Source organism: Myotis yumanensis, unplaced genomic scaffold (assembly GCF_028538775.1).
Source record: "Myotis yumanensis isolate MYYU_CA2020_CCGP unplaced genomic scaffold, mMyoYum1.0.hap1 SCAF_3, whole genome shotgun sequence".
NCBI classification, from domain to species: domain Eukaryota; kingdom Metazoa; phylum Chordata; class Mammalia; order Chiroptera; family Vespertilionidae; genus Myotis; species Myotis yumanensis.
In genome coordinates this window covers 39,293,067-39,319,899 of record NW_027223754.1, presented here as the reverse complement: position 1 = coordinate 39,319,899, position 26,833 = coordinate 39,293,067, and the positions used below count along the sequence as shown (strand labels likewise).

At 35.6% G+C, this 26,833-nt stretch overlaps 1 protein-coding gene across 1 annotated transcript in view; it reads left to right on the top strand.

Annotated features, from left to right (window-relative positions):
* The window catches only part of PCCA (propionyl-CoA carboxylase subunit alpha), a 341,666-nt gene that overhangs the window by 197,972 nt on the left and 116,861 nt on the right, over window positions 1–26,833 (top strand). The window contains exons 18-19 of the mRNA XM_070408647.1: window positions 3,149–3,257; window positions 24,655–24,757. Coding sequence (XP_070264748.1) covers window positions 3,149–3,257; window positions 24,655–24,757 — 212 coding nt within the window. The remainder of the gene's footprint in view (window positions 1–3,148; window positions 3,258–24,654; window positions 24,758–26,833) is intronic.

The window sequence follows — 26,833 nt, the reverse complement described above, 5'->3', positions numbered from 1 at the left end:
ATTTTTGTAAATAAAATACAATCTTAATATATTACAGTTTAATGTTTGCATGATTATTTCATTATTTCATGCTATCATGAAGTTAGGAACCACTTATGTTATTGCTTTTTATTGTATCCCTAGCAACTACACAAATTCTAGGTTCAATCAGGATTTTCAGATGCTTTTGTGTCTTCCTGGTGAATGCATTTGTGGAGGTGATATGACATGAAACAGTAGGCAGAAGAACAGCAGGACAATACTTCAGGGAACCTTTCAAACAGGCATATTGTATGTGTGTATGGGTTCTTATAAATGCACACATTTACATATGTGTCTCTATATATATGCATGTATGACATAGAGAAGAAAATGGGGAATTAAAATTTCTAATTGGAGTTTACTCTGTGCTGTACATGTAACAGTAATGTTCCAAATTCTTAAGGGAACTCAGATATTTACCTAGAACCTAATATTAAATTTTTTTGTGATAAACTTAATATATTACATTGTGTTTTTTTGGTAGGAAATTATCAGCACTGTCACAATAATTGTGTTTATTATGCGTATGCAGAATTTTTTTAAATTCTTATAAGTTATTAGAATGGCCTTCAGCAATTTTTAACCTCATCTTTCATTTTACATGTGAGGAAGCCAGAGCACAGAGAGATTAGGGCTAGAAAACCAGTAATATGATAAAACCAGACATTGAATTTAGAGCTTTCAGCTTTTCTTTTAGTACTCATTCAGCTTTGGAAGGATTCAAAGTCATAAATCACAGAAGTTTCAGAGTATGCTGTATGTTGTCATATTGCCTGTAAGGACTTTGAAGTACATACCTATATTTACCATTCTTCATGTCTACCTCTTATTTTCTCATGTGATTTTCATGTCAGTTCTTTCTTCTCTGAATGGCTACTATCTCTTGTTCTTTATCTTCAGATTACTGTCCCCCCCCCCCCCCCATTTTTCTCTAGAGCAGGTCTTAAATGTATTAAACTGTGTCATTTTGATTGTTTGATATATGTGCCTGAAAGAGCAGCAGGAAGTGGCAACTGAAGTTAATCCAGGATCTTCTCCATATGTTTGAGGCAGGGTCACTTTGCCCCTTTGGGATTACCCATCTGCTTCCCATCTGTCCAGCTATCATAGGCCTATGCATAGGCAAGTGCCTATTTTTATAACTGCATAGAAATTTTTTATGATAGGTGTTTACTATCCCAAGTTTATTTGTAGACTAGGACAGTGTTCCTAAAGGTTCCTAGATTGAACTTTGAAATGATTGTAAGTTTTAAAAATAGGATACACAAGAGTTTGTTCTTCATGTCAACTTATTTTATTCTATTGTTACAAAGCTATTTTCCTTTGATTAAAAAAATAAATGGAAATGGACATGAAGGTATTTTGATTCTGAAATAAAGAAAAAATGAGAAAGTATTTTAAGACCTATAATTTCTGTTGTCCTATAGTGAACATTTTGGATTTATTTCTCTGCTGCATTACTACACTGAAATCGCCAGCCTCATCAAAAGAAATGATCAAAATCACCTGAAAAGTTGCAAAATTTTTATAGACATTTGATTCAGTATAAGAAAAATACCTTTAATTATACTCCCCCCCCCCCCCCCCCCCCAATTTAGTCAAGGATTTCTTTACCTTTAAGAGTGGTACTATGACATGTGGACTGAAGTGTGGCCTTTAAAGATCCAGTCATTAAAATTATTTCAACAAATAATAGATGTAAGCTCTAGAAGAAATTCAAAGACAAATAATACATTTTTCGTGCTCTTGAGCTTACATCACAAGAGAAATAAACATGTAAAGAACTAATTACAGGATAGACTAAAATAAGTGCTAAGTAAAGATATAAGCAAAGTATCTTAGTAGAGGCAAAAGAAAGCAATTCTGATTTAGGGAATCAAAGCTGGCTCCAAGGACAAGGTAGCATTTAGACTGTTGAAACACCTTTCCAATGACTCTATTCCAGAGGCTCCAGGGCTGCCAAATGCCTTGGGAGAACAACTGTGCACATCTCCTCCTAATCCATCCTTTTTGATGTAATGTTGATAGTTTGAAATTAGCCCAGGAGAAAGCATTTACAATGAGGATGCTGCATGCTGGGTCTTTCCCTGCCCTTCAGTTTCATGAAGCTCCTCCACATAGAAAATTGTGCTGCAGGTCTGGAAAGTATCTGCGTTCTAATGGTGAATACTTTTAGTCATTGCTATTTTAAATGATTTTTTTAAACATAATGTTTGAATTGCCTCATTTCTTTCAAATGAATTTAAATAACTATCCGAGTGTTTTTTCTTTTATGAATTTTACAAGTAGCATCTTGTTGATGATTCAGCATTCAAATTGCCTACACTGTACCATTTAATACTCTACTATCTGTGTATAGTACTGTGGCAAATAATAGTGTTAGAAATTGTGGTGAAATGAAACTCGGAAGGGACATTTTAACCTGCAGACCCTGGAATATAGAATCCTGCCTTGACTCACACACTTTTTGAGGAATTGTGCAAATAGAGCAGATTTCCCTGCTGCACAAGACTCAGCCAGACCAGGGAGACTTCCTAAGCCTTGTTAGGCTAGACCACTGTCCCCAGGTCCACCCTATTATGCTAGGAACTAAAGAGGGGAAGGAGAGAGATTGGTGGGCTGGTTGGTTGGGATTCAAACCCTGACTGCATGCAAGAGTATCACACCTTTATTTTCCGTTAATCCTTCACACTACAAAACATGCCCTACCCAATGTCCTTGACCAGCCACACTCCTTTTCTACTTTTCCTTTATCCTCTACTTAGACGTTAAATTTGGGATGAGGAGTGATAAGGAGAAGCAGATGTGAAGAGCCTTAAGTATGGTTTTCCTAGAGATCTGAGTATGGTTTTTTATTTGTAATTGTTTTTTTCTGTACCTGCTTAATATTCCTTTTTTCTTTCTTTTAGAAATTAGACTATAAACTTCTAGTTAGCAGGATTTTTTGTCTCATTTGAATAATATTGCTCCCTCCCATTTCCCCTGCAAGCTCCAGTGTCTGGAATAATACTAGCTCCATAAGAGATGCTGGATAGTATACTTGTTTGAATGATTCATGATTCTAAAAGATAGAAGCATAGATGTTGACATTATGTATTTGATTGATTGCTTGATTGATATCCCTCAGGACACAAGTTAACAGAGAGTGAGAGAAACCAGTTATTGGCAATAGCATCATCATTGTTTGTGGCATCCCAATTAAGAGCACAACATTTTCAAGAACATGAAAATTCAAGGTATGTTATATCATTTAAAACAGAAGACATGAACAGAAAAATATTAATTATCTAAAAAACAGGAAATTACTAATAAGAGATCTAACTAATCTCAATTCTAGACGTTTTTATGAGTGTTTGAAGTATAATAAAGTTATAGTGCTTAAAAATTGCTTCAATTCAGTTCAAATGAATTTTTTAAATTCAAAAAGAAAAAGGATGTTTGCCCCTTTAATTTGGACTTTATTAGAGGTAAGAAAATACTCTGAAAACTTACAGGAAGACTGTTCAAGTAATTTGTATTTATTATTTCTGTTTTATTACTTTGTTAATCTTTTCTGTTTGTTTTGTTAATCCTCACTCGAAGATATTTTTCCATTGATTTTTAGAGCAAGTGGAAGGGAGGGGTAGACAACAGAGAGAGAAACATTGATGTGAGAGAGATACATCGATTAGTTGCCTCCTGCACTCACGGGATCAAATCTGCAACCCAGGTACATACCCTTGACCAGGTGAGAGCTGACGCTCTATCCACTGAGTCAAACCGGCTAAGGCATACGTTGTTAATCTTGATAAAAGTTTTGAGAAGTCTTATAGTATTAAAATTTAGGATAAATCTTAGTAATTTCAAAAATATAAATATGAGCCCGGCCAGTGTTCTCAGTGGTTCAGCTCAACCTATGAACCAGGAGGTCACGGTTCAATTCCTGGTCAGGGCACATGCCTGGATTGCTGGCTTCATCCCCAGTATGGGGTGTGCAGGAGGCAGCCGATCAATGATTCTCTCTCATCATTGATGTTTCTATCTCTCTCTTTGCCCTTCAGAAGACACCACCAAGAAAATTATAAAACAAGATAGCAAATGGCAGAATGTATTCAGAGTTATCTAATAAAGGACTTGACTATATAATATGTAAATAATTGTTACGATTCAATGGTAAGCCAAACAACCCAATTAAAAAATTTTGGCCTAGATTCTTTATTAAAGAATTTATATCAATGGCAAGTAAGTTCATGAAAAGATGTCCAACATCATCAATCATTAGATGAATCCCAGTTAGAACCCCAATACTATACTACCACATACCATTGGAATAATTTACATTAAGTGAGTGGATAAATGTATAACCATGCAATAGAATACTGGTTAACAATAAAAAAGAATGAAGTATGTTATACATGCATCAACATACATAAATCTAAAAATAAAATCATGCTAAGAAAAAGAAATCAGCTAAAGAAGACTACATGTGATTTCATTTATTTGAAATTTCTAGGAAAGGCAAAAGTGTAAAGGCAAAGATCAGTGGTTGCCTGGGTGTGGATGTTGATGTCACAGAATTACATCTGTATACAGTCAGTGCCCCAAACCATAACCCAATAGTTATTCCTATTTCACCATCATCCCAGAATCCTCCTCCCCTGCTACTACTGATGAACTCATTACACGTTAGAAGTTCCAAAAAATTATACCAATAAAATACATAGGCTAGAGCTTAGTTATGTAGATACTTGTGCACATGTTACCTGTATAACAAGCAATTATTTTATTTTTGGTTAGTTTATTTTTCTACTGAACTTATCATTTATTTAGTATGCCAGTTTATTGTGAAATTGGTACCCATAACAACAGAGACCTATAACGTCTAGATAAATATACTGGCTTTTTTGTTGTTGTTGTTAACCCCACCCAAAGATATTTTATTTATTTATTTATTTATTTTTGGTCCCAGAGTGAATGGGAGAGAAGAGGGGGAGGGGGAGGGGAGGGGGAAGGGAAAGGAAGGGAAGGGAGAGAGACATCATTATGAGAAAGACACATTGATTAGTTGCCTCATGCACTCTTGAGATCAAATCTGCAACCTAGGTACATACCCTTGAGACTGGGAATCGAACCCATGAGCAGGCCAGCACTCTAATCACTGAGCCATGCCAGCCAGGGCTATATTGATCTTTTGACAAAGTATAATCTTGTGTAGACAAAGTGACTTTATTTTTGCTTGTTCACAGAAGAGGTCCCTGATAGCAAAGCTGATGTAAGGTGGTGGTATCCTCACAATTTGGCTTCAGAGTCATGTTTTCATTATTGGCTTGGGAATCGAGTCTAGTGTTAGCCTCCAGGTGTGGCTACATATTGCTCTGTCATGGGTGTGCTCATGTAATGTTTATGCTTCCAAACCCAGTGGCCTGCAGCCCTTCCTTTGTGTTGCTTGTTTTGGCTACTGATTTTGTTTTCCCAATTTCTCTATGGGTTTCACTCTTTCATCATTTATGACTTGGAAAAAGACATTAATAGTACGTACCCACAGTATTTGGATAGTAAAAAGATAGCAGTGCATTTTAGAAAAAAAGGTTAATGTGAGAAACAATAGCAATTTTTCTTACGATGGCTGTAAATAAATTTGGTGAGCATAATTAAGGTTTTACATAAATATATGCTGACTTACCATGGTATTATTTTTCTTTTTAACTATCCTGTACTTAAACACTTTTATTGACAGAAATGCGTCATTAAAAGTTGTGTTAAGCAATCATTTCATGTTACTTGAAGCTAAAATTATTTTGTTGGCATTGTGGTTTGGTATAATAATTTGTTTCACCAACAGTTAATGATTGCAGGAAAAAATAGTAAGGAAAACAATTTTGCCCCTTTCAGTAATCTTTTATTTAGTTTTGCTTAAAAAAGCCCATTTCCCTGAGGGCCAAATACTGCTCACAAGTCAGGATTCACTTTTTTAAGCTAGGCCTTGCCCTTGCTTTACTCCTCTGCTTTACTCTAGCCAGCGGTTCTCAACCTGTGGGCCGCGACCCCTAAGACCATCGGAAAACACATCTATAATTACATATTGTTTTTGTGATTAATCACTATGCTCTCATTATGTTTAATTTGTAACAATGAAATTGGGGGTCACCACAACATGAGGAACTGTATTAAAGGGTCGCGGCATTAGGAAGGTTGAGAACCACTGCGTCTAGTCCACGTCTGCCATCCCAAGCTTCTCAGGTACAGTGAGTGCCACTCTGCCCTCTGTAGGTGTCTCTGCTTCCTCCTTCCCCATTAGTATTTCTGCATCTGTTGCTTTCTTTCCTTAAGTTTTGTAACTATGCAAATTGCCCTTCAGCCTTTCTTATGACTTGGCAGTTAAACTTTCTAATTCCATGATTTAAGCTTCCTGTTAAACTATCTGACTCGTTTATCACTTCCAGGGGGAGCCAGGGCCACTTTCCTGGTGGTAGACTGTCTGGTGGCCAAATCTCTCTTCCCTAGTAGAGGGCTGTTTTGCTTTTGCATTACTTTGTATGGTGTGAGAATTTGGCAGGAGTTGTGGCTCAGACTAAGGCCTTTACTCCCTTTTAGATGTCAGTCCTGGGGGTTAAGCCATGCTGAGGTGCATGTGGGCAGTTTATGTTTTCATCTATTTTAACGTATTTGAAAGTAAATGTTGATGCAGGTATATAGTATATAATTAGATTTTGTTGGCTTCTTTTTACTTGTTTGCTTCCTTTTCTTCCTTTACCTTTTACACCATTCCCCAGAGGATGTATTCAAAACCCTAAACATCTTAATCATCAATATTTAACTCTTTAATCCATTTGGAATTAATTTATGTGTATGCTATGAAACGAGTTTCATTTTTGTGATTTGGAAGTTTGTTTATAAAATATTTCAACCTTACCCCTCCTACCCAAAGTAGTATTTCTTTATAATTCCAAGAATGGCAAGAAAGAAATTTTTGTCTTAGGCCCGTGGTCGGCAAACCGCGGCTCTCGAGCTACATGCGGCTCTTTGGCCCCTTGAGTGTGGCTCTTCCACAAAATACCACGTGCGGGCGCACACGTACAGTGCAATTGAAACTTCGTGGCCCATGCGCAGAAGTTGGTATTTTGTGGAAGAGCCGGTATTTTGTGGAAGAGCCACACTCAAGGGGCCAAAGAGCCGCATGTGGCTCCCAAGCCGTGGTTTGCCGAGCCGCAGTTTGCCGACCACTGTTTAGGCAGTTTGGGCCATATAACAAATTACCATAGACTGGGTGGCTTAAATAACAAATATTTACTTTTCACAGCTCTGGAGGCTGAAGTTCAAGATCAGGTGCCAGCAGGGTCAGGTTTTGGTGAGGGCTCTGTTGGAAGCTGCAAGAACCCTACTTATATCTTCACATGGTGAAAGAGGGCAAGCTAACTCTCGGGCCTCTTAGAGGGGCACCACTCATGAGTGCTCCACCCTTGTGACCTAATTACTCCCTAACCTCCCTTTTCCAAATACTGTAACCTTGGGCATTATATTTCAACATATGAATTTGGGGGGACACAAGCATTCAGTAGCAGTGAGTATGTGCTCTCAGAGTGCATGACCTCCTCTCCCCCTCCATCTCTTCCCTTTCCCCCCTCTCTCACCACCCACTCTCTTCTCTCTTTCTGCTTCCCTCCCTTCCTTTACCCTCTCCTCTTCTTTTCCCTCTCTTTCTCAATTGTGTAACTTGCATGCCCACACACAACACATACAAATGAGTAGATGTGTGTATGTTAAATAAATACATTCGGTGGTTCTTTTGGCTCCTTCACCTGAAATTTCACAATGGTTGATGTGTTGCAATGGAACCAGCATTGAGATGTCAAGAGTCAGGATTTTGGTCCCAGTGCCACTACCAAGTATTAAGGTGGAACAAGCCTTTGTGCAAATGTTTCAACTTCTGACTCCAGTTTCCACCTCTGAGAAATGGCACTGTTGGATTGAACAATTCCTGAAATTTTTTTCAGCTCAGCTCCTATTTGAATTGCATGAGGCAGACACTTTTACTTTCTGGTTTCTACTTTAGCCTTCTATTTCTCTCTTGGTATTTGAGCAGAGGTTAAAGACTCAAGAAAAGGAACACTTCACTATGGGCTACGGTTATGCTGATGAAAATATTTCCGCCTGAAAGGTTTAAAAATGCAGCATTCACTTTGTGGAGGATTACTCTGGGTGTATGGAGCCTGTGTGTAATCACCACTTTGAGCTCATACTTTGTAGAACATATCAAGTATCTTGACTGGCTACAGAGCCTGTCATCAGTTTAACTCTTTTAGTCACAGTAGCATAATGGGAAATTATATTCACTTGAATAGCAGTTGTTGTGTCTACATTTGTATTGCATTTTCTTTCCTCATCTGGCTTCCTGATAAAATGGAGAATCAATATTTTAGTGACTTTTACCTGACAGATGCAATTATCTGTGTGTTGGTTTGTGTTTTTTTTTTTTCTGTTAAAAAAGTGTCCTTTCCTGGTTTTAGATTTATAATTCATTTACCCATTCTTAAGTTTTCAATTAGAAGAAAAAGTTTAAGGTTTTGAAATATGACTTTAATCATTGAAAGATATAATTGGAAAAGAAACAAAAAATAGCTATATGAAAACAATTCCCAAGTAAAGGCAAGTATTTTTATAGTTACATATTGGCTCTTTTACTTAAATGTCTCTGAATTTAAAAAGATATATCAAATTATTAACACATTTTCACCGTCTGTGACACTAAAACGCAACTTTTATATTATACTTGTTTCATATTTGTTCTCAAGTTAGCTGCTTCATTATAACAATTAAGTTGATGTTTTAATAACGGACTGTATAATGAAAAATAGTACTTAGGACATATATTCACAAACATACATAGTCATACTATGCCTCTGGAAATATATACTTTCACTTGAGCAATAAATTCACTGAAAGTAGCAAAAGGAGAGAAAACATCAATTTAGTTAATTTCCTTTATGCTTGCCTTACTTTTAGTATCTCTGTTATGATATTTTCATTTATTTAATTAGACCGTCCTGGATGATTTAGAAATTTATGTGAGATTAAGCACAAAATATTGATTAAGTTGATGAAATGTCATATTTATAATTTTTTGCTAAATATTACATTTTAAAATATATCTCTTTAATTCTACGATAAGAGCTGAATGGAAGACAAAATAGCCTCATTATTGCAAGAGAATTTCTCTGTTCCCTGCAATGACTCCAAAAGCTCTTGCACACTTCATCAGTATTATTGTAATTCTTTGGCTGCAGGATATTTGGCAGCTGTTGCACCCCACTGGCAAATCCTATTCATACTTCTTTCCCATTCACCATTGCCATTGGAGAATTGATTTCTCTCTCCTCTACTCTAACCTTTCCCAATTCATTTTGGATTGTTCAATGTGAAACATTTTAATTTCATATCATACAGCTATTCAGCTCACAATCCCTTTTTTAACCTGTCACCAGGGTAACAGCATAGCATGCTTTCTTTAGGCAATCAAGTTTTTATTTCACATGCTTAATGTTGCATTAAATGTTTGCATTTTGTTTAACCCCTTTAAATACTTTGAACTCTGGATATGTTTTGCAGGATAATGAAATTCTTGATTTTTGAATCAAAACTAAATCGACACTATCAATACATTCAGAAAAATGTCAAATGATTAATTTATATAATTCAAAGATTAGTATTAAAATCCAAGTTAGCTGATCTGTGTAAGGAAATCTTCTGTAGACAGTGGAAGAATATTTGTATATGTAGCCCTGTTCCAAAAAAGGACTTAAAGGTGGTTTAAAGAGATTTGTCAGTGAGATAAGTAAAAATTTAAAAGAGTAATGGAATTAGCAAGTGGAAAAATTATATCTTTTAAACACATTACTTGATTTTTCAGTGTAATGCTTTTTTCTCTATTTGTGTGTATACCATAATGATTTATGTCTTTGATTTAAGATGAAATAATGTACTATTGTGTGGTTGAGAGTCCCTTCTAGGAGATGGATTTGGGCATTGTGTTTATCTATTTAGTACTACCTTTTCCTTAAAATAAGTAATTAAATTAAAATGATAGATTACACTAGATGAAATGCATATATTTAGATCTTGATTCTTTTAATTGAGTATATTTAAATTTCTATTTATATTGGTACTTTTTCATCTTTATCCCAAATAATAGTTCCAGTGAAATTTGTTCTCTGAATAAATTTTAAGAATTTGGGATATTCTAAGAAATATAAAAAATGCATAAGAAAAGGAACAGCAGAGACTAGTAACCTATGTTATTTGAAAGCATTATCATTTTAGAAGATATTAGCATAGTAGTTGTTTAAATATCCTAATATACTATTATACAATCCCACATTAATGTATAGGATAAACTCTGAATTAAGCTGCCCATTTTTATAAAACCATCTTTTTATTTTAGCTTTTTTTTGAAACTTTTAAAAGTATATATATATAATATATATATATCAATTCTCTGATCCTTGATTTAGTGTTCTTTGTAATTTCTGGTTCTCTACAGTGTGTTGGACTAATTCTTATTTTGAGTGCTCATATGAAACTAATAGTCCTGGATCTAGGTAGCATTGGTCTACATGACTAATGTTCTTACCATCTATTTTACAAAGGTCACTTTCTTTCAGTCGAGTAAATTCCTGAATATACAGTTTAATGATGATGGTTTTTTACTTACAGAGTTAGTTATTAGATAACTCCAAAAATAACAAATAGCACTCTGTATTGTAAGATGCTTGGGCTTAGAATAATGGCAAAACAGTTCCTATCCTTTAGGAGGCTTAGGGTGGAATGGTGTAAGAAGACATTACAAAGATAATTATCAACTCTGAAGATTGTTAGAGGAAAAAGCAAAGTTGTTGTCCTGGTGAGGAAAAGGAATATCATTTGCAGGTTTGTCACATTATTAAAATGTCCAGTTTTTGATAAAAAGTTACAAGACATGCAAAGAAATATTAAATGTATGGCCCATTCACAAGATAAAAAGTAAATAGAAACTGTCCAGGAGGAGCCCCAAATGTTTTGCACATTATTCAGTGACATTGGCCTCTTAAAAACATGTGCAAAGGGCTAAAGGAAACCAGATATGAAGAATTAAAGGACAGCATGGGAATCATGTATTGTAAAATAGAAAATAGCAATAAAAAGGTAGAAATGACTGAAAAAAAGCAAATAGAAATTCCAGAGATGAAAATACAGTGCCTGTAATGAAAAGTATACTACAGGGACTCATCAGCAGATTTGAGCTGGCAGCAAAAATAATCAGCAAATTTGAAGGTATGTCAGTTGATTTATTCAGAAAGAAAAATGTACAGAGCCTCAGAGACCTGTAGGAAACAATCAGTGCATCAACTATACATGCTGTGAGTCCCAGAAGGAGAATAGAAGACAAAGGAACAGAAAGAATATTTAAGAAATCATGGCTGAAAATTCCAAATTTATGAAAAACATTCATTTGCACAGTGAAGAAGCTTGGAAAACTCCAAGTAGGATAAGTCCAAAGAAATCCACACCTACATACATCAGAGTTAAACTGTCAAAAACAAGAATCTTAAAAGCGAGAAAAATAGCTCATCATGTAAAAGGGATCCTCAATAAGATTTTCACATTTTACCAGATAGCATAGAGCCCAGAAGAGAATGGGTTACATATAAAGTACTGGGGGCAGAGGTTGGGGGCAGGGAATGTCAATAAAAAATTCTACATCCAGCAAAAATATCTCTTCAAAATGGAGTAGATCAGCGGTTCTCAATCTGTGGGTCGAGACCACTTTGGGGGTTGAACGACCCTTTCACAGGGATCGCTTAAGACCATTGGAAAACACATATATACTTACATATTGTTTTTGTGATTAATCACTATGCTTTAATTATATTCAATTTGTAACAATGAAATTGGGAGTCACCACAACATAAGGAACTCTATTAAAGGGCCGCGGCATTAGGAAGGTTGAGAACCACTGCAGTGGACATTAAGAAGTACCCAGGTAAACAAAACCTGAGTAGATTTTTTGCTAGCCGTTCTACCGCTCAAGAAATATGAAAGGACCCTGCCTCACTTTGTTGGAGTGTCATCATGTACACCAAAAGATGGCTGGTTTGATTTCAGGTCAGGGCACATACCCAGGTTGCTGGTTTGATTCCTTGTCAGGGCGTGTGTGGGAGGCAACCAATGGATGTTTCTTCTCACATTGATGTTTCTCTCCTTCTCCCTTCTTCTCTCTAAAATCAATTAAAAAAATATGAAAGAAAGTACTTCAGGGTGAAATGAAAGGACATTAAACAGAAGCATGGGTAATAAAGAGCACTGGTAAAGATTACTACATTAGTAAATATAAAATATAGTATAAATATATTTTTGTTTTGTAGCATCTTTTTTCTGATATAATTTAAAGACAATAATTCAATAATTATAAATCTAAAACATATAATATATACAGTTATTCTTTGTATGACAATACAAAGATAAAGGCAGAGGAAATGGACCTATACTGAAGCAATTAAACTAGCATTAATTCAAACTAGAGTGTTTAAAGATAAGGTGCTAATTGTAATCCTCAGGTTAACCACTAAGAAGGTGGCTTTACAAAATAGTAAATGAAACGTTAAGTGAATTAAAATGGTACACTGGAAAATATCTATTTAAGAAAAGAAGGCATTAATAGAGGGAGTTGAAGAACAAAAAGATAATGACATATAGAAAGAAAAATAAAAATAGCAAATGTAAATCCAACCTGAAGAGTAATTATATTAAGTGTAAATAGATTAAGCACTCTAATCTGGACAGATATTGGTAGAATAGATAAAAAACAAGATCAAAGTATATGCTTTCTACAATAGATACAGTTTATATTTAAAGACATTATAGGTTTAAAGGAAAATTATAGAAATATTTACCAGATAAATATTGTATTTATACTAATATTACTAATACTACTGTCAGACAAAATTTTTTATGACAAAGTTGTTACTAGAGACAAGTAGGTATATTTAATAATGATAAAAGTGTCAACCCATCAGAAAGCTGTAACAGTTATGAACATACAGTAAACCCTCACTTAATGTCTTGGTAGATTCTTGAAATGACATAACAAAACCAGTTTTCCTTAGACTGATTTAAACAAGAGTTAAGTTCCTATGACATATTTCTGGTCACAGTAACATTAGCACATTTCTAAGTAAATACCCAATATGCTTTTAATATTAAACTTTGAAATAAATGTGAGGTATACATATATTTTGGAAAGATTAAGAAACAAGATAATTATTTTCCAACTGGCTTATTCCAATTCAGGGTTGTGGTTGGCAAGTCTATTTGGGCAGCTCAGGTTTCAAGACGATAATCAACCATGAACAGGATCCTATCCTTTGTAGGGTGCGCTCATATACACTCACACTTACTCTGATTGGGACAATTTAGACACACCAATTCACCTCATGTGCACATCTTGGAGATGTGGGAGGAAACTGGAATCCTTTGAGAAAACTCACACAGACATGGGGAAAACGTGCAGACTTCACACAGACAGTGGTCCCAGCTGGGAATCATTTATTTTCATCAACATTATAACAAAATGACCTTAAATGAAATATTATTCAAGAACCTGCTGTATATGTACCCAATACAGTTTTCAAATATATGATCCAAAACTGAAATTTCAAAAAGGAGAAATTGACACTTTGATAATAGATGAAGATTTTATTTTATTTTTCAAATTAAATCATTGTTGAAAGTATTTATTTTTCAAATTAAATCATTATTGTTGAAAGTATTGACCTCTTTTAGCCTGCCCCCGCCCCAGGCCTGCACTACCCTATTGTCTGTGCCCATGAGTTATGCATATATATATGAAGTTCTTTGGTTGCTCTCTTCCCCACCCACCTACCCATCCACCCCCGTCTTCCTCTGAGATTCCACAATCTGTTCCATGCTTTTATGTTTCTGGATATACTTTGTTCATCAGTTTATTTTGTTCATTAGATTCCACATATGAGTGCGATCATGTTATATTTGTCTTTCTCTAACTGGCTTATTTTACTTAGCATAATACTCTCTAGGTCCCTCCATGTCATCTCAATGGGTAAGAGATCCTTCTTTTTTTACTACTGCATAGTATTCCATGGTGTAAATGTGCCACAGCATTTTTATCCACTCATCTACTGATTGGCACAATTAGCTATTGTAAATTATGCTGCTATGAACATAGGGGTGCATACATTCTTTCTGATTGCCATTTCAGGTTTCATAGGATATATTCCTAGAAGTGGAATCACTGGGTCAAAAGGCAGTTCCATTTTTAATTTTTGAGGAAACTCCATACTATTGAAACCAAAATCTCAGACATCTCTTGTAGCAATATGTTTGCCGATACATCTCGTAGAGCAAGGGAAACTAAGGAGAAAATAAACAAAAGGGAATATGTCAAAATAAAAAGCTTCTGCACATGTTTACAGTGGGGGACAAAAGGTAACACCTGTAATACTTTCAACAATAAAGATAAGAGATAATATCAGGAATGTAAAAAGGCAACCTACAGAAAAGGAGAAAATACTTGCAAATCATATATTTGATAGACTTTTTGTCTAGAATATATAAAGAACTCATAAGTCAATAATAAAGACACCCAATTTAAAAAATGGGCAAAATATGTGAGTAGAAAAGTTTCCAAATAAGATATACAAATAGCCAACAAGTCCATGAAAAGATGCTCAACATCACTAGTCATTAGGAAAATGAAAATTCAAAACCACGGTGAGATACCACTTCACACCCACCAGGATGGCTATAATAAAAAAGATAGAAAATAACAGTGTTGGTAAGAATATACAGAAATTGGAGTCCTCAGACATTCCTGGAGGGATTTTTATGAGTAAAGTACTGCAAACCTGTAAGTAACTTGACAATTCCTCAAAATGTAAGACATTACAACATGACCCAGCTATTCCACTCCTAGGTATATACCTAAAGGAAGTGAAATCATATGTCCACACAAATGTTGCATACAAATATTCATAGTGGCATTTTTCATAATAAGCCAAAAGTGGTAACAGCGCTAAGGTCTATGAAATGCTCAATGGATATGTATAATATTAAATAAAACTTGGTATCTTTATAGAATGGAATATTACTCATTCATAAAAAATAAATGTAGCCATAGCCAGTTTGGCTCAGTGGATAGAGCATCGGCCCTTAGACTGAAGGGCCCCGGGTTCGATTCTGGTCAAGGGCACATACCTCGGTTGCAGGCTTAATCCCCTGGTCCGGGTGTGTGTGGGAGGCAACCAATCTGAATGTGTCTCTCTCACGTCGATGTTTCTCTCTGCCTCTCCCCCTTCCTTCCACTCTCTCTAAAATCAATGGGCCCTAGCCGGTTTGGCTCAGTGGAAAGAGCTTCGGCCTGCGAACTGAAAGGTCCCAGGTTCAATTCCGGTCAAGGGCACATGCCCAGGTTGTGGGCTCGATCCCCAGTGGGGGACTTGCAGGAGGCAGTCATTCCATGATTCTCTGTCATCATGGATGTTTATGTCTCTCTTTCTCCCTCTTCCTTCCTCTCTGAAATCAATAAAAATATATTTAAAAAAATAAAATAAATGGAAAAATATTCTCTGGTGAGGAATAATAATAAATATTGATACTTTATAGAACATGGATGAAATTTGAAAACATTATGCTAAGTGAAGTGTGCAGTCACAATAGACCAGAAATTTTATGATTCAATATGTATGAAATGTCTAGAAATAAGCAATTCTATAGAAATAGAAAATGCATTAGTGGTTGTGCAGAGCTACAGAAATTGGAGGGGGAATGTGGAGTGACTGCTAATTGGTCCAAAGTTTCCTTTTTTATGATTATGAATTTATTTTTGAAACGCTTGCAGTGATAGGTACAAAATTCTGTGAATATACTAAAACCCATTGAATTGTACCCTGGGTTAAATTTGTGACATATGAATTTTATGTCAATGGGCTGTTTACAATTTTTTAAAGTTCGTATATGTTGTATATCTTCTCCAGAGTATATAATTGGAGGAGGGTTAGTTGGGAATAACTAACCCTCCTAAACTGCCATTTTTACAGGAACTGGGACTTCTCTGTGCTATTTTAACTTTATGTTATATTCAAAGGCAGAGAAGAAAAGAGGGAAGAATACTGGTTCACACATGTGTACTACTTCTACCTGCCAGAAGCTCTTTACAGCTCTACTTGCAAGGGTTATTTATGTCACTAAATTGGGAACAGTCATATAAATATAGTTTATAATTATGAGAAGAAATATTCTTACATAAGACTCTATCATGCTAGAAGACATAATGATGTCTAATTTTAATTTCTAAAATTTGGACTTTAGTTATACCAGTAAGGAAATAAATGTAATCCATAATGATAAGTGAAAGAAGCCAGTCTGGAAAGGCTACATTTTTTATTATTCTAGCTGTGACATTCTTGAAAAGGCAAAACTATGGAAACAGTAAAGATCAGTGTTTGCAGTGGATTTGGGAGTGGGGGGAGGGAGGACAAGTTGAGTAGGTGGAGCATGGGATTTTTAGGGCAGTGAACTTACTCTATATGATATCTTAACGGTGGATACATGTCATTATACGTTTGTTCAAACTTGTAGAATGTACCCGAAACTGGTTTGGCTCAGTGGATAGAGCGTCGGCCTGCGGACTGAAAGGTCCCGGGTTCGATCCTGGTCAAGGGCATGTACCTGGGTTGTGGGCACATCCCCAGTAGGAGATGTGCAGGAGGCAGCTGATCAATGTTTCTCTCTCATCGATGTTTCTAACTCTCTATCTCTCTCCCTTCCTCTCTGTAAAAAAAAAAAAAAATCAATAAAATATATTTTAAAAAAAAACTTGTAGAATGTACAGCACAGAGTGAACCCTATATAAACTGTGGACTTTAGTTAATAATATTGTTATATAGTAGTATACATATATATATATATATATATAAGCTGTCGGTACTTCTTGCTCAATTTTTCTGAAAACCTAAAACTTCTCTAAAAAATTAAGTCCATTAATTTAGAAAAAAACTGCTGAAGGTAAGACATTTTAAAGAAAATTAACAGTAAGACATTTAAAAGAAAATACACCACAGAATAAATAATTCTGACAAAGGCTTTCTATCCAAAATAAATAACTCACCCAAATAAATAATAATAATAAGGCCAACATCCTAATGAAAAATGGGCAAAAACTTGAGGAAAAAAAAGGACAATAAACACTAATGTTGAGGTGCTTGACATTATCAGTCATAAGGAAAATGCACAGTAAACTAGGATGAGATACGGTTTCTCAGCCACTAGCCTGGCTAGAAGTAGGAAGACTAACACCAAATGGTGGCAAGGATATGGAGCCAATTCCATTGCTAGTGGAAGTACAGATTTTTTTAGTGTTTTCTTTCTAGATTTTTTTTTTTTACCCACGAGAAAACATATGTCCCCAAAAAAGACTTGTACAAAGAATGTTCATAAGAGCCCATAACTGGGAACGACCTAAATGCCTTCAACAGAAGGATGAACTAATGTGTGTTTGTACAATAGAGTACCACTCAGCAATAAAAACAGAATGGACTATTCAATATGAATGAGCCTCAGAAACATTATAATGGGCCCAGCCAGTGTTGTTCAGTGGTTGAGCATTGGCCTATAAACCACGAGGTCACAGTTCGATTCCCAGTCAGGGCACATGCCCGGCTTGTGGGCTTGGTCCCCAGTATGGGACGTGCAGGAGGGAGCTGATCAGTGATTCTCATCATTGATGTTTCATCACTCTCTCCCTTTCCCTTCCTCTCTGAAATAAATAAAAATATATTCATAAAAAAAAAAACACACATTATATTGGGCAAAAAAAACACACAAACTAAAACACCACTCATAAGAGTCACATAGTTTTGGAGCCTGTTTATATGAAGCTTTAGTCTAATTCAGCGATTTTCAACCTTTTCCATCTCATGGTATATATAAACTAATTACTAAAATTCTGTGGCACACCAAAAAATATATTTTTTGCCGATCTGACAAAAAAATGTATATAATTTTGATTCATTGCCCTAACTGGTTTGGCTCAGTGGATAGAGCATCAGCCTGCAGACTGAAGGGTCCCAGGTTCGATTCTAGTCAAGGGCATGTACTTTGGTTGCGGGCACATCCCCAGTAGGGAATGTGCAGGAAGCAGCTAATCGATGTTTCTCTCTCATCGATGTTTCTAACTCTCTATCCCTCTCCCTTCCTCTCTGTAAAAAAATCAATAAAATATATATTTTTAAAAAAATTGATTCATTCACACCGGACAGCTATAGTTGTATTGGCTATTGTCATGTTTTTATTTGACAGTCTAAAGGTAAAGAGGTCAGTGCCCCTGACTAAATAGTTATTGCATGTTTTAAAATTTATTGCAGCACACCATATATTGCTGCACACTGGTTGAAAATTGCTGGTCTAATTGATAGTTGAACTGTTTGGGGGAGGGGGCATTTCCACTGGAAAGGTAAGTGGTGGAACTTAAGATTTTGTGGATTTCTCTGTGTGTAAATTGTATATTCATATTGAAAAACAGGGTGGTTGAAATAATAGAATATTTCAGATAGTGCACCAAATTATAACAATGGTAAGTCTTTTTTAGCATTTTTGTGTCAAGTACTAGTCTAAGCATTACATTCCTTTATCTCATTTAATCAACATGTCAGGTATTTTTATTATCTTTGTCTTACTGATAAGGAAACTGAGACACAGGGAGGATAGGCACATAGCTTTTGTGGTCAGTGATCAGTCAGACACGAAGGACTGCGGAGGTGACGGCTGTACAACATGGCCTTTCCTGACCAGTTGTGTCCAAAGTTTAAACTGAGAACCTTAAATTCTAATTGGTGGAAGAAGGGAATAGGGTGTGCATAATAGGAACATATATACAATTATGAGAACATCGTTACTCATTTCTAGATTCAGTTGCTATTTGCATAAAATTTGTAACGCTAATGACACCAACCTGGGTGTGTTCCCTATTTCTAGACACTAATTTGTGATATATGCTGTTCTACAAGGACATATATATTTGAATGTACACATTTTAAATTGTGCACAGGCAGAATTCCATTCCTCCACTGTGACAATTTCTAGCTTTGAAGAGGTTCTCTGGAAATGCTGCTTTTATCTTTCTTCTGCAGTGATAAACTTTAATGTTAGAGTGTTGTAAGTTCTCACATAATAAGGCTTAGATTTTTGTTTGGTTTGGCAGTAGACTTCTGTTTAAAATTCCTTTAATCTGTTCATTCCGTGCTTTTTATATTCATTTTGATAGCTGATGGCTCTGTGAAGAATTGTGTATGAATTTATTGCACTAATAAAACTTGTATTTGTGACTCTTTCTCCATCCCAACTTGCTTAAAAGTGGGTTTTTCAGTGAATTGCTGAATTTTTGTTCTTTTTATTTTTTTTTTCCTGGAGGAAATAAGAAACAATTCATATGCTACATCTAAAGTTTCATTAAAATTGCTTATGCCCTGTCTCAGGCATTTAAAGTGGGCCATCTGTCTAAACATCTCTCTCTTTTTTTTTCTGATCATTTCCTCGACTTATTCATGAGCCATGGGAGGGCTCCTTTGTAGTCTCCATGGAGCTGGTTCTGTCTACCCCCACTGAATACATCTATGTGCTTGCATAACATAGCTTTTCACCGTGCTGGAAATTCTCTGAACTTCGTTCAGATGAATGGCCCACTTTTCTGAAGGCCTTTTTCTTCCTGCAAAGATTTGTATGCAGAAGCTGACCTCTGTGGCTATGGAATGCAGCATATTATTCTTGATCATTTTACAGACCACCCACTGTGAAAGTTATGATGAAGGATTGCTTAATGATTCTTTGACCACTAACATTGTTTTAACTCAGTATTTCACTCCTAAATAGGTAACAGCATAGTTGAAACCAGCTTTTCTGAGTGTCTGATAATATGGTTTTGAGATGGTTATAATCCCGGCTAACTAAAGATCCTGATAGTTATGTTTACATAAAATCTGCTTTAAAAAAATGACATGTTATAACAGTGTATTTGCATTAGTACTTTTTTGATTAAAATATTTCAATAAGCTAAATGCATTAGCATTAACATTTATGACAATCAACTGACAGTTTTTGTCATAAAATGTAGAAAAATTTGGTTTTATTGAGCATATTCTTTCTGGCTGGTTGATGATAATCAAAGTAGACAGGTCTGGGTGAGAGCTATTATTTGATTTGCTTTGTGAGTAGTTGTTTATGTGAATTCCTTTTCCCTTCTTTTTTTGGGGGGAGGTTGTGTTTTGAAGTAGTAGCTTAAATTATATCAGCTTTGCAAGTAACTATTAAGTTGTACAGATGAAATTTTTGATCAGGTGGTAGCTGTTTTCTCTTAGATACATACTTCAGGAAAGGTAGCTGGTTTCTGTGTGTTATTGCCATGAAGAGCTGCATGAAGCTCCATGAGTTTTTCCCCTTCTTTTCAGAGTCATGTATAAAAATCTTCTCTGAGACTAGTTTGGATTTATTAGATAAATGTAATTCTTTTTTGAAATTTGAAATATAACTTTACGTAATAATTACCATTATAAACAGTAGAATTGCTATCAATCGTTGTTAGTATAGTTTCATAATTTGCAGAAATAGAGCATATGTCCTTTTAGGTTGGTATGTGTTATTATTTTCATTTACAGTGTATTATAGTTTATTGGTTTTTATATTGGACATACATGCCCAATCCCATCCATTCTATTTAAAAACAAAAGCACTTTGAAATGAATGTAAAGCCAGAAGGACTCTCAGCAATTTTGTTTGTGGAAGATCAAGTTCATAAAGAGATTCCACATTGGTGATCTTCACTTGGTAGTCAAGGTTTTGCATTCACAATGGAACCTCTTTCCTGTATTTTACTAACATGTCACCTTAAAAGAAATTTTTAGAAAAGTGCCACTTCAGGGCTTTTGTGCTGAGAAGAAACAACAGTTTTCCTCTGTTATCACCCTCCCCCCACCCAACTTTGCTCTGATCCATATTTTATAATTGTGGAAATTTGGGTTCAAAAGGATTGACTGAGTTCCTGGGGACATTGCTAGGAAGAGAATGGGCTGAGATGAGACCTCAGCATTTTAACTCGAGAGCCTGTGCTGCAAGTTCCCTCTTGGGGAGGTTATAACATATACGAAACAGATGTGGGTCAAAATAAAAGAATGGGAAAATAAATAGTAGTTAGGTTCCGAAGAGAGGCAACTCCATCTCCCCACCAGCTGTAAGATCACTTTCTGTGGGAAAATGCTTTCTGGGTTCCAACAGGATGTCAAGATCAACAACTTCCTTACTCCTCTGGAAACAGGCTTGTTGCATCATAACTAAAAAGTCTCTCCACATTTACTTGAAAGAATTACCTCCATTAGGCCACTAAATTATGAAAATATCAAGCATATAATATAGGTTAAGTGCAAGGAAGATGACTGAAGTGTGTACTATAATTAGGGAACAGTTTATGAGAGAAATTTTTTTAGAAAATCTGTTTGAGAAGCAGAGAGAGGAATTCAGTTTCCTTAAAGCAGCGGTTCTCAACCTGTGGGTTGTGACCCCTTTGGCGGTTGAACGACCCTTTCACAGGGATCACCTAAGACCATCCTGCATATCAGATATTTACATTATGATTCATAACAGTAGCAACATTACAATTATGAAGTAGCAACAAAAATAATTTTATGGTTGGGTCACAACATGAGGAACTGTATTTAAAGGGCCAGAAGGTTGAGAACCACTGCCTTAAAGGGATTTCAGTTATGGGGTAAAATAAGAATATAGGCCTAGAGTTGGGACTAATTATAACAATAAAAGTTAACATTTACACGCATTATTTAATCCTCAATACATCATTTTGATGCATACAGTATGATTATCTTTATTTTATACATAGGGAAACTGAGACTTGAATAGTTTGCTCCAGGTCAAACTGATTAATGGCAAGCTGGAAGTCACCAGAGCGAGTTTGTAACCTCTGTGCTTATTTCTCTTGCTCCTCTTAACTTGGCTTGGTTTGGTTTGTGAAGCAATTTAAGCACTTGACTCAGTCAAATCAGAGAGTAATCAGAAATAGATACAAAGAGTGGGGTCTTATTTTAAGGAACTTGAATGGTAGGTAAGTTAAGATTTAACCTGAGCTGAAGTAGAAAGTCTTGGAACAATCTGGAGCAGGAGAGTAACCTAATTATCAGGACTGCGAAGATTTCAGAAAGCCATGTTGCCCAGTATTTCTGTCCTGCAGTACCCCTGAGAGGTCAGGGTGATAATCCCAGTTGAAGGTTAACTAAGGGAAGTCTAGTGAGGTCATCTCTGCAGTCCAAATGCAGCCAGGTTGTAATCTGGGAGCTCAAGGTGAGATCAGACAATAAATGGGTCTGGGCTGCCTGTCATTAGTTGAGTCAATTAAGCAGAGACAGGGTTGAATCATGTATGAGCATTATTTATTCCAATACTGCCAGAAGTATGGGAGAACATTAGGTCATCCATGAAAGTCTGCTTTGCACCCCCCTCCCCTCTTTAAGCCAACTGCTTATATTGGGTAGAAGGACAAAGATTATATTCAGAAGGAAGTAGGCAAAAGGAGTAAGAATGGGTATGCAAAAGGAATAAAATTGGGTAAAATGGTTACAGATTATAGGCAATGCAGGCTGGGGGATTGCTAAGGGCAGGCAACCCCCATTGTTTCAGCAACAAGGTTGTTAATCTTTTCATGTTGATAGGCAATTCTCAGATAAGGACCTTATTTCCAGGTTAATACCCAGGTCCCGGATGTACAACTCCCAGCCAGATTAGAATGTGCTTTCTTTAATCAGAACAAAACAATCATGGTTAACAAGGCATAATTAATATTTCTTCCAACTAGTCTCCACTGTTCTGTTTCTCCCTCCTGCCCCTAACAAAGGTTCACTCTCCTTCAGTAGTTCATGCTGTGTCCCTGGAGTGACAGGGCTTATCCTGTGCATGCTTTGGGATATATAAAAATAAGGCATGATCTTGGTCTTTGAGAATCTCACAGGCCAATTGGGGAGACAGACATAAACAAAAAAAATGCCCCGTGGAATAGAGTGGAATTGGAGCACAGAAAGCCTGTCCTCCCTTTCCTTCTCTCTGGGCCATGCCCTCTTTTCTCTCTCCCCTCCTTCTCTCCCTCTTGTATGCTCCCCTGTTCTTTCCAGCTCTCAAGTGTGACGCTCTATTCTGAAACAGTCCTCTTCAAAGTGCCCAAAAGACTCCTCCAGGCCTTCATATGCATTATTACTGGTTTTTAATGCATATTTCACTTTAATTTTCACTCTTATAGTATTTAAAACATTTTTTCATCTTTAGGAAATAAGTAGTGGGCCAAATATTTACCTTAATGATTAATTATTCTCCATTAAACATATGTCTAGAAATGATTTGATTATATTCAAAGATTTTGTGACCATAACATTTAAAAAAAATCAAATACACAGAAAATACTTTTGAAATTGGTTGGAATAGGGAGTTAAATTAAAACATAGCCTGCAACATTTTTTCAGAACTATGACTTAAGCCAGAGTCTGGATACTACATATTTAGTATTTAGTACATATTATTTCACAACTATAAATAATGTAAACATACAATATTTAAATTAGTTTAACTTAGAAATCATTAAAATGTTGTAACTTTTAAAAAAATGCATGGGCCCTGGCTGTTGCTCTCAGTGGTTAGAGCAGAGACCCTTGCACTGAACCTGGGTTTCAGGTTTGATCTCTGTCCCTGGTCTGGGCTCATGCGGGAGGTAACAAGTCAGTGTGTCTCTCACACATTGCTGTTTCTCTCTCTCTCTCCTCCTCCTCCCTTCCACTCTCTCTAAAAATATCCTCTGGTGAGGATTAACAAAAAATAAAATAAATGTGCCGAATATTTGTATTCTAAAAATGTTTGTATCTCTGGCTGCTTCTCCCAGTTTTTCTGTACTATGTAATATTGATCATGCACAAGAAAAAAATCTGTGTGTTAAGACAAGCATTAATGATACTATATTCTTATCAAAACAAACAAACAAAAAAAACAAAACAAAAGGAAGGTTTTGGAGGTGATGGGAATGTTTATTACCTTGATTGTGGTGACGGTAACATGAGCGAATAAATATGTCCCAACTCACCAAGGAGTATATGCTAATTATGTACAGTTTTGGGTGTTTTTTTTTGCAAACTCAGTAAAAAAAAAGAACTAGCATTGTAGTATTTTAAAAACAGTTTGGACAGTAACCAAATATTGAAAAGAAATGAATATTGTTTAAGGAAGGTTAATCCTTGAAGGACTGTCACAAATAAAGTGGCTCAAATTCATAGACTAGATGAGGTACTTCAAATAGATGATGGTACCACAATTATCCCAGAATGACTGCTGTTGTCCTTGGAGTGTCTGTGTATGGGTTTTTTTTTGTTGTTGTTGTTGTTTTTTTAATCTCTCTAGTTTTTTTTCAAGGATAGAACCTTTAAAATAAAATGTTCTGAAATAGTCTTTGGCAGTTTTACTCTGTACACTTAATCTCAAAAGAAAATCAGTTTACTGAGAGATAAAAATATGAAATTATTAACTGTTTTTCTTTTCTTTCTACTTCAGAGTGCCTATTGTTAAACCACAAGTGGCTAACTGGGAGCTTTCAATAAAACTGAATGATGAAGTTCATACTGTTGTAGCATCAAACAATGGGAAAACGTTCTCTGTAAGTTTTCTTTCTTTTTCTTTGGGGGTGGTGTAATTTTGAAATTATCTATGAATATTTGAAATAATTTTTAACTTCTGCAGTGACTTACATCTTTTGAATCTATAACATAGCTTTGTATTTGTTTCATCTTCTTTAGGAAACTGAATGTAAATGGAATTTTTTTTCTCTGATGGTAATTAGGAAATAACATTCCTAGATTTAGTCACATTCTAAACCTACCTCCTGACACCTGATTCATTTTTTCTTTTGTTATTGAGATACTTTTGGCTTTGCAATAGAGAAGAGTATCTTTAATTATAATTCCAAATGCATGATAGCTGTGGTAGGTCACCATTCTTTTAAAATAATAATCTGAAGCCTCATATAACATTTTCTTGAGATTTCATGTTGTGAGACATTCTTGAGGCTAAATTTACCTTATGATGACATTCCTTTGTTTTGAAGAACTTAAAACCCTAGGATGATATCCATGGCAAAACTGCTTTAGTTTAATTCTTGTCTGTACTGAGCAATGTTACAATAAGATTTAGTGTTTGTACTGTGGTATAAGTAATATGCTTAAATTCTGTTGTTTGAGATTGCCAGAAAAAACCATGAAGTTTCTATTTTAACTTGTGTCCTTTTTTAGTTTCAGCATGAACCCAGAAACTACCATACAGTTAGCACAATAAATATTATATTAATTTACATTCCTTTTCTCATGGCTAAGCTGCATTGAAATGTCATTTTGTTTTGGGGGAAAATGACTTTTTGTCAAAAGATTTAAACAGGATATGAAAATCATAATAATACAATTTCACTGAAATAAGACCTGCTGAGGTTTTAGGTGCATGGCAGTTTCTTGATCCCAGCTAGAAAATGCCGGAAGTCAAGAATTAATGAGAATTCATTTATTCAACAAATACTTAGGCAAGACTGTGCCGGCTGTGTGCTAGATAAGTGCTAAGCTGCTACACTGGAGAAGCTGATGTCCTTATGTGGTGGCATCACAAGGAAATGAGATTACTTCATGAATTAAGGGCAGTCTCCTTGGTTTTGTTTAAATTCTGTGATTCATTCTATATGCCAAAACTGCTAAAGTATTTGTTGCTAAAAGATGTTTCATTCAACTCTCTTAAAATGAAAGCTGTGATGGAATTAAACAGTTGTCTTATAATATATTTTATGAGGAACTTAGATGATTCTTTACATTCCTCCTTTCCATGTGATTGTTTTAAGGAATAGCTTTGTAAGTGGACAGTTAACCATACATCAGGTTGAGTGGCAAATTATGTTGTGTAGTGGAGACTATTAATATTATTATGTAGCATTTTCCTTCGGGAAGGTTAACTTTACAAAAAGGTAGACTTTAGCATAATTTGTGAGTCACCACTGTAGTGGTAACCACTGTAGTGGTAATCTGATACCCCAAACTCTATTTTCCTAAGCCTTGCCTTGGCTTAATAAGAAAACCGCCCTGCTTACTTCTTAGAACTGTTATTTCTCTGTGCTTGTTTAGATTCCATGTTGGAAAACTAGAGGCCATTGGCCTGACAGTTCAAGTGGTGTCTTTGAATTGTTACCTCCTGTTTCACTTTTTAGCTCATGAAGAAAGTAGGGCTGTTTTAAAAACATCAAAATTAATGCATGAAAAATTGCCCCAGAAAATATCCACCTTGTTATATAGTATCAAAATCTACTTCCCATATTTATTGGCTTAGCTATTATCAGAAACATCAAACCTAATGAAAAGAGAGTACTCCTGATAGTGTATTTCTTTTTTCTAAAGCATATTTATGTTGAATTTCATTTGACATCAGTATTATGAAAGGAGTCAAGTTCAATTGTGTGGAGCAAGTAAAGACTCATTGGTATGAAGATTTTAATAGTGTAGAACCCCTGCTTTTAGGGCCTTAGAGGGGAGAACTGTGACTGCTTGGTTTTCTCGAGTACCTAGTGCCACGCCAAGAGAAAATGAATTAGCCTAGAGGTGACAGTCTAGGTTAATGACCCCAGAGGTAGTCCAGGCAAAGTCATATTTGCTTATTAGCCCACAGTAATGCTTCAGATACCACATGTTTTCACACTTCTTTT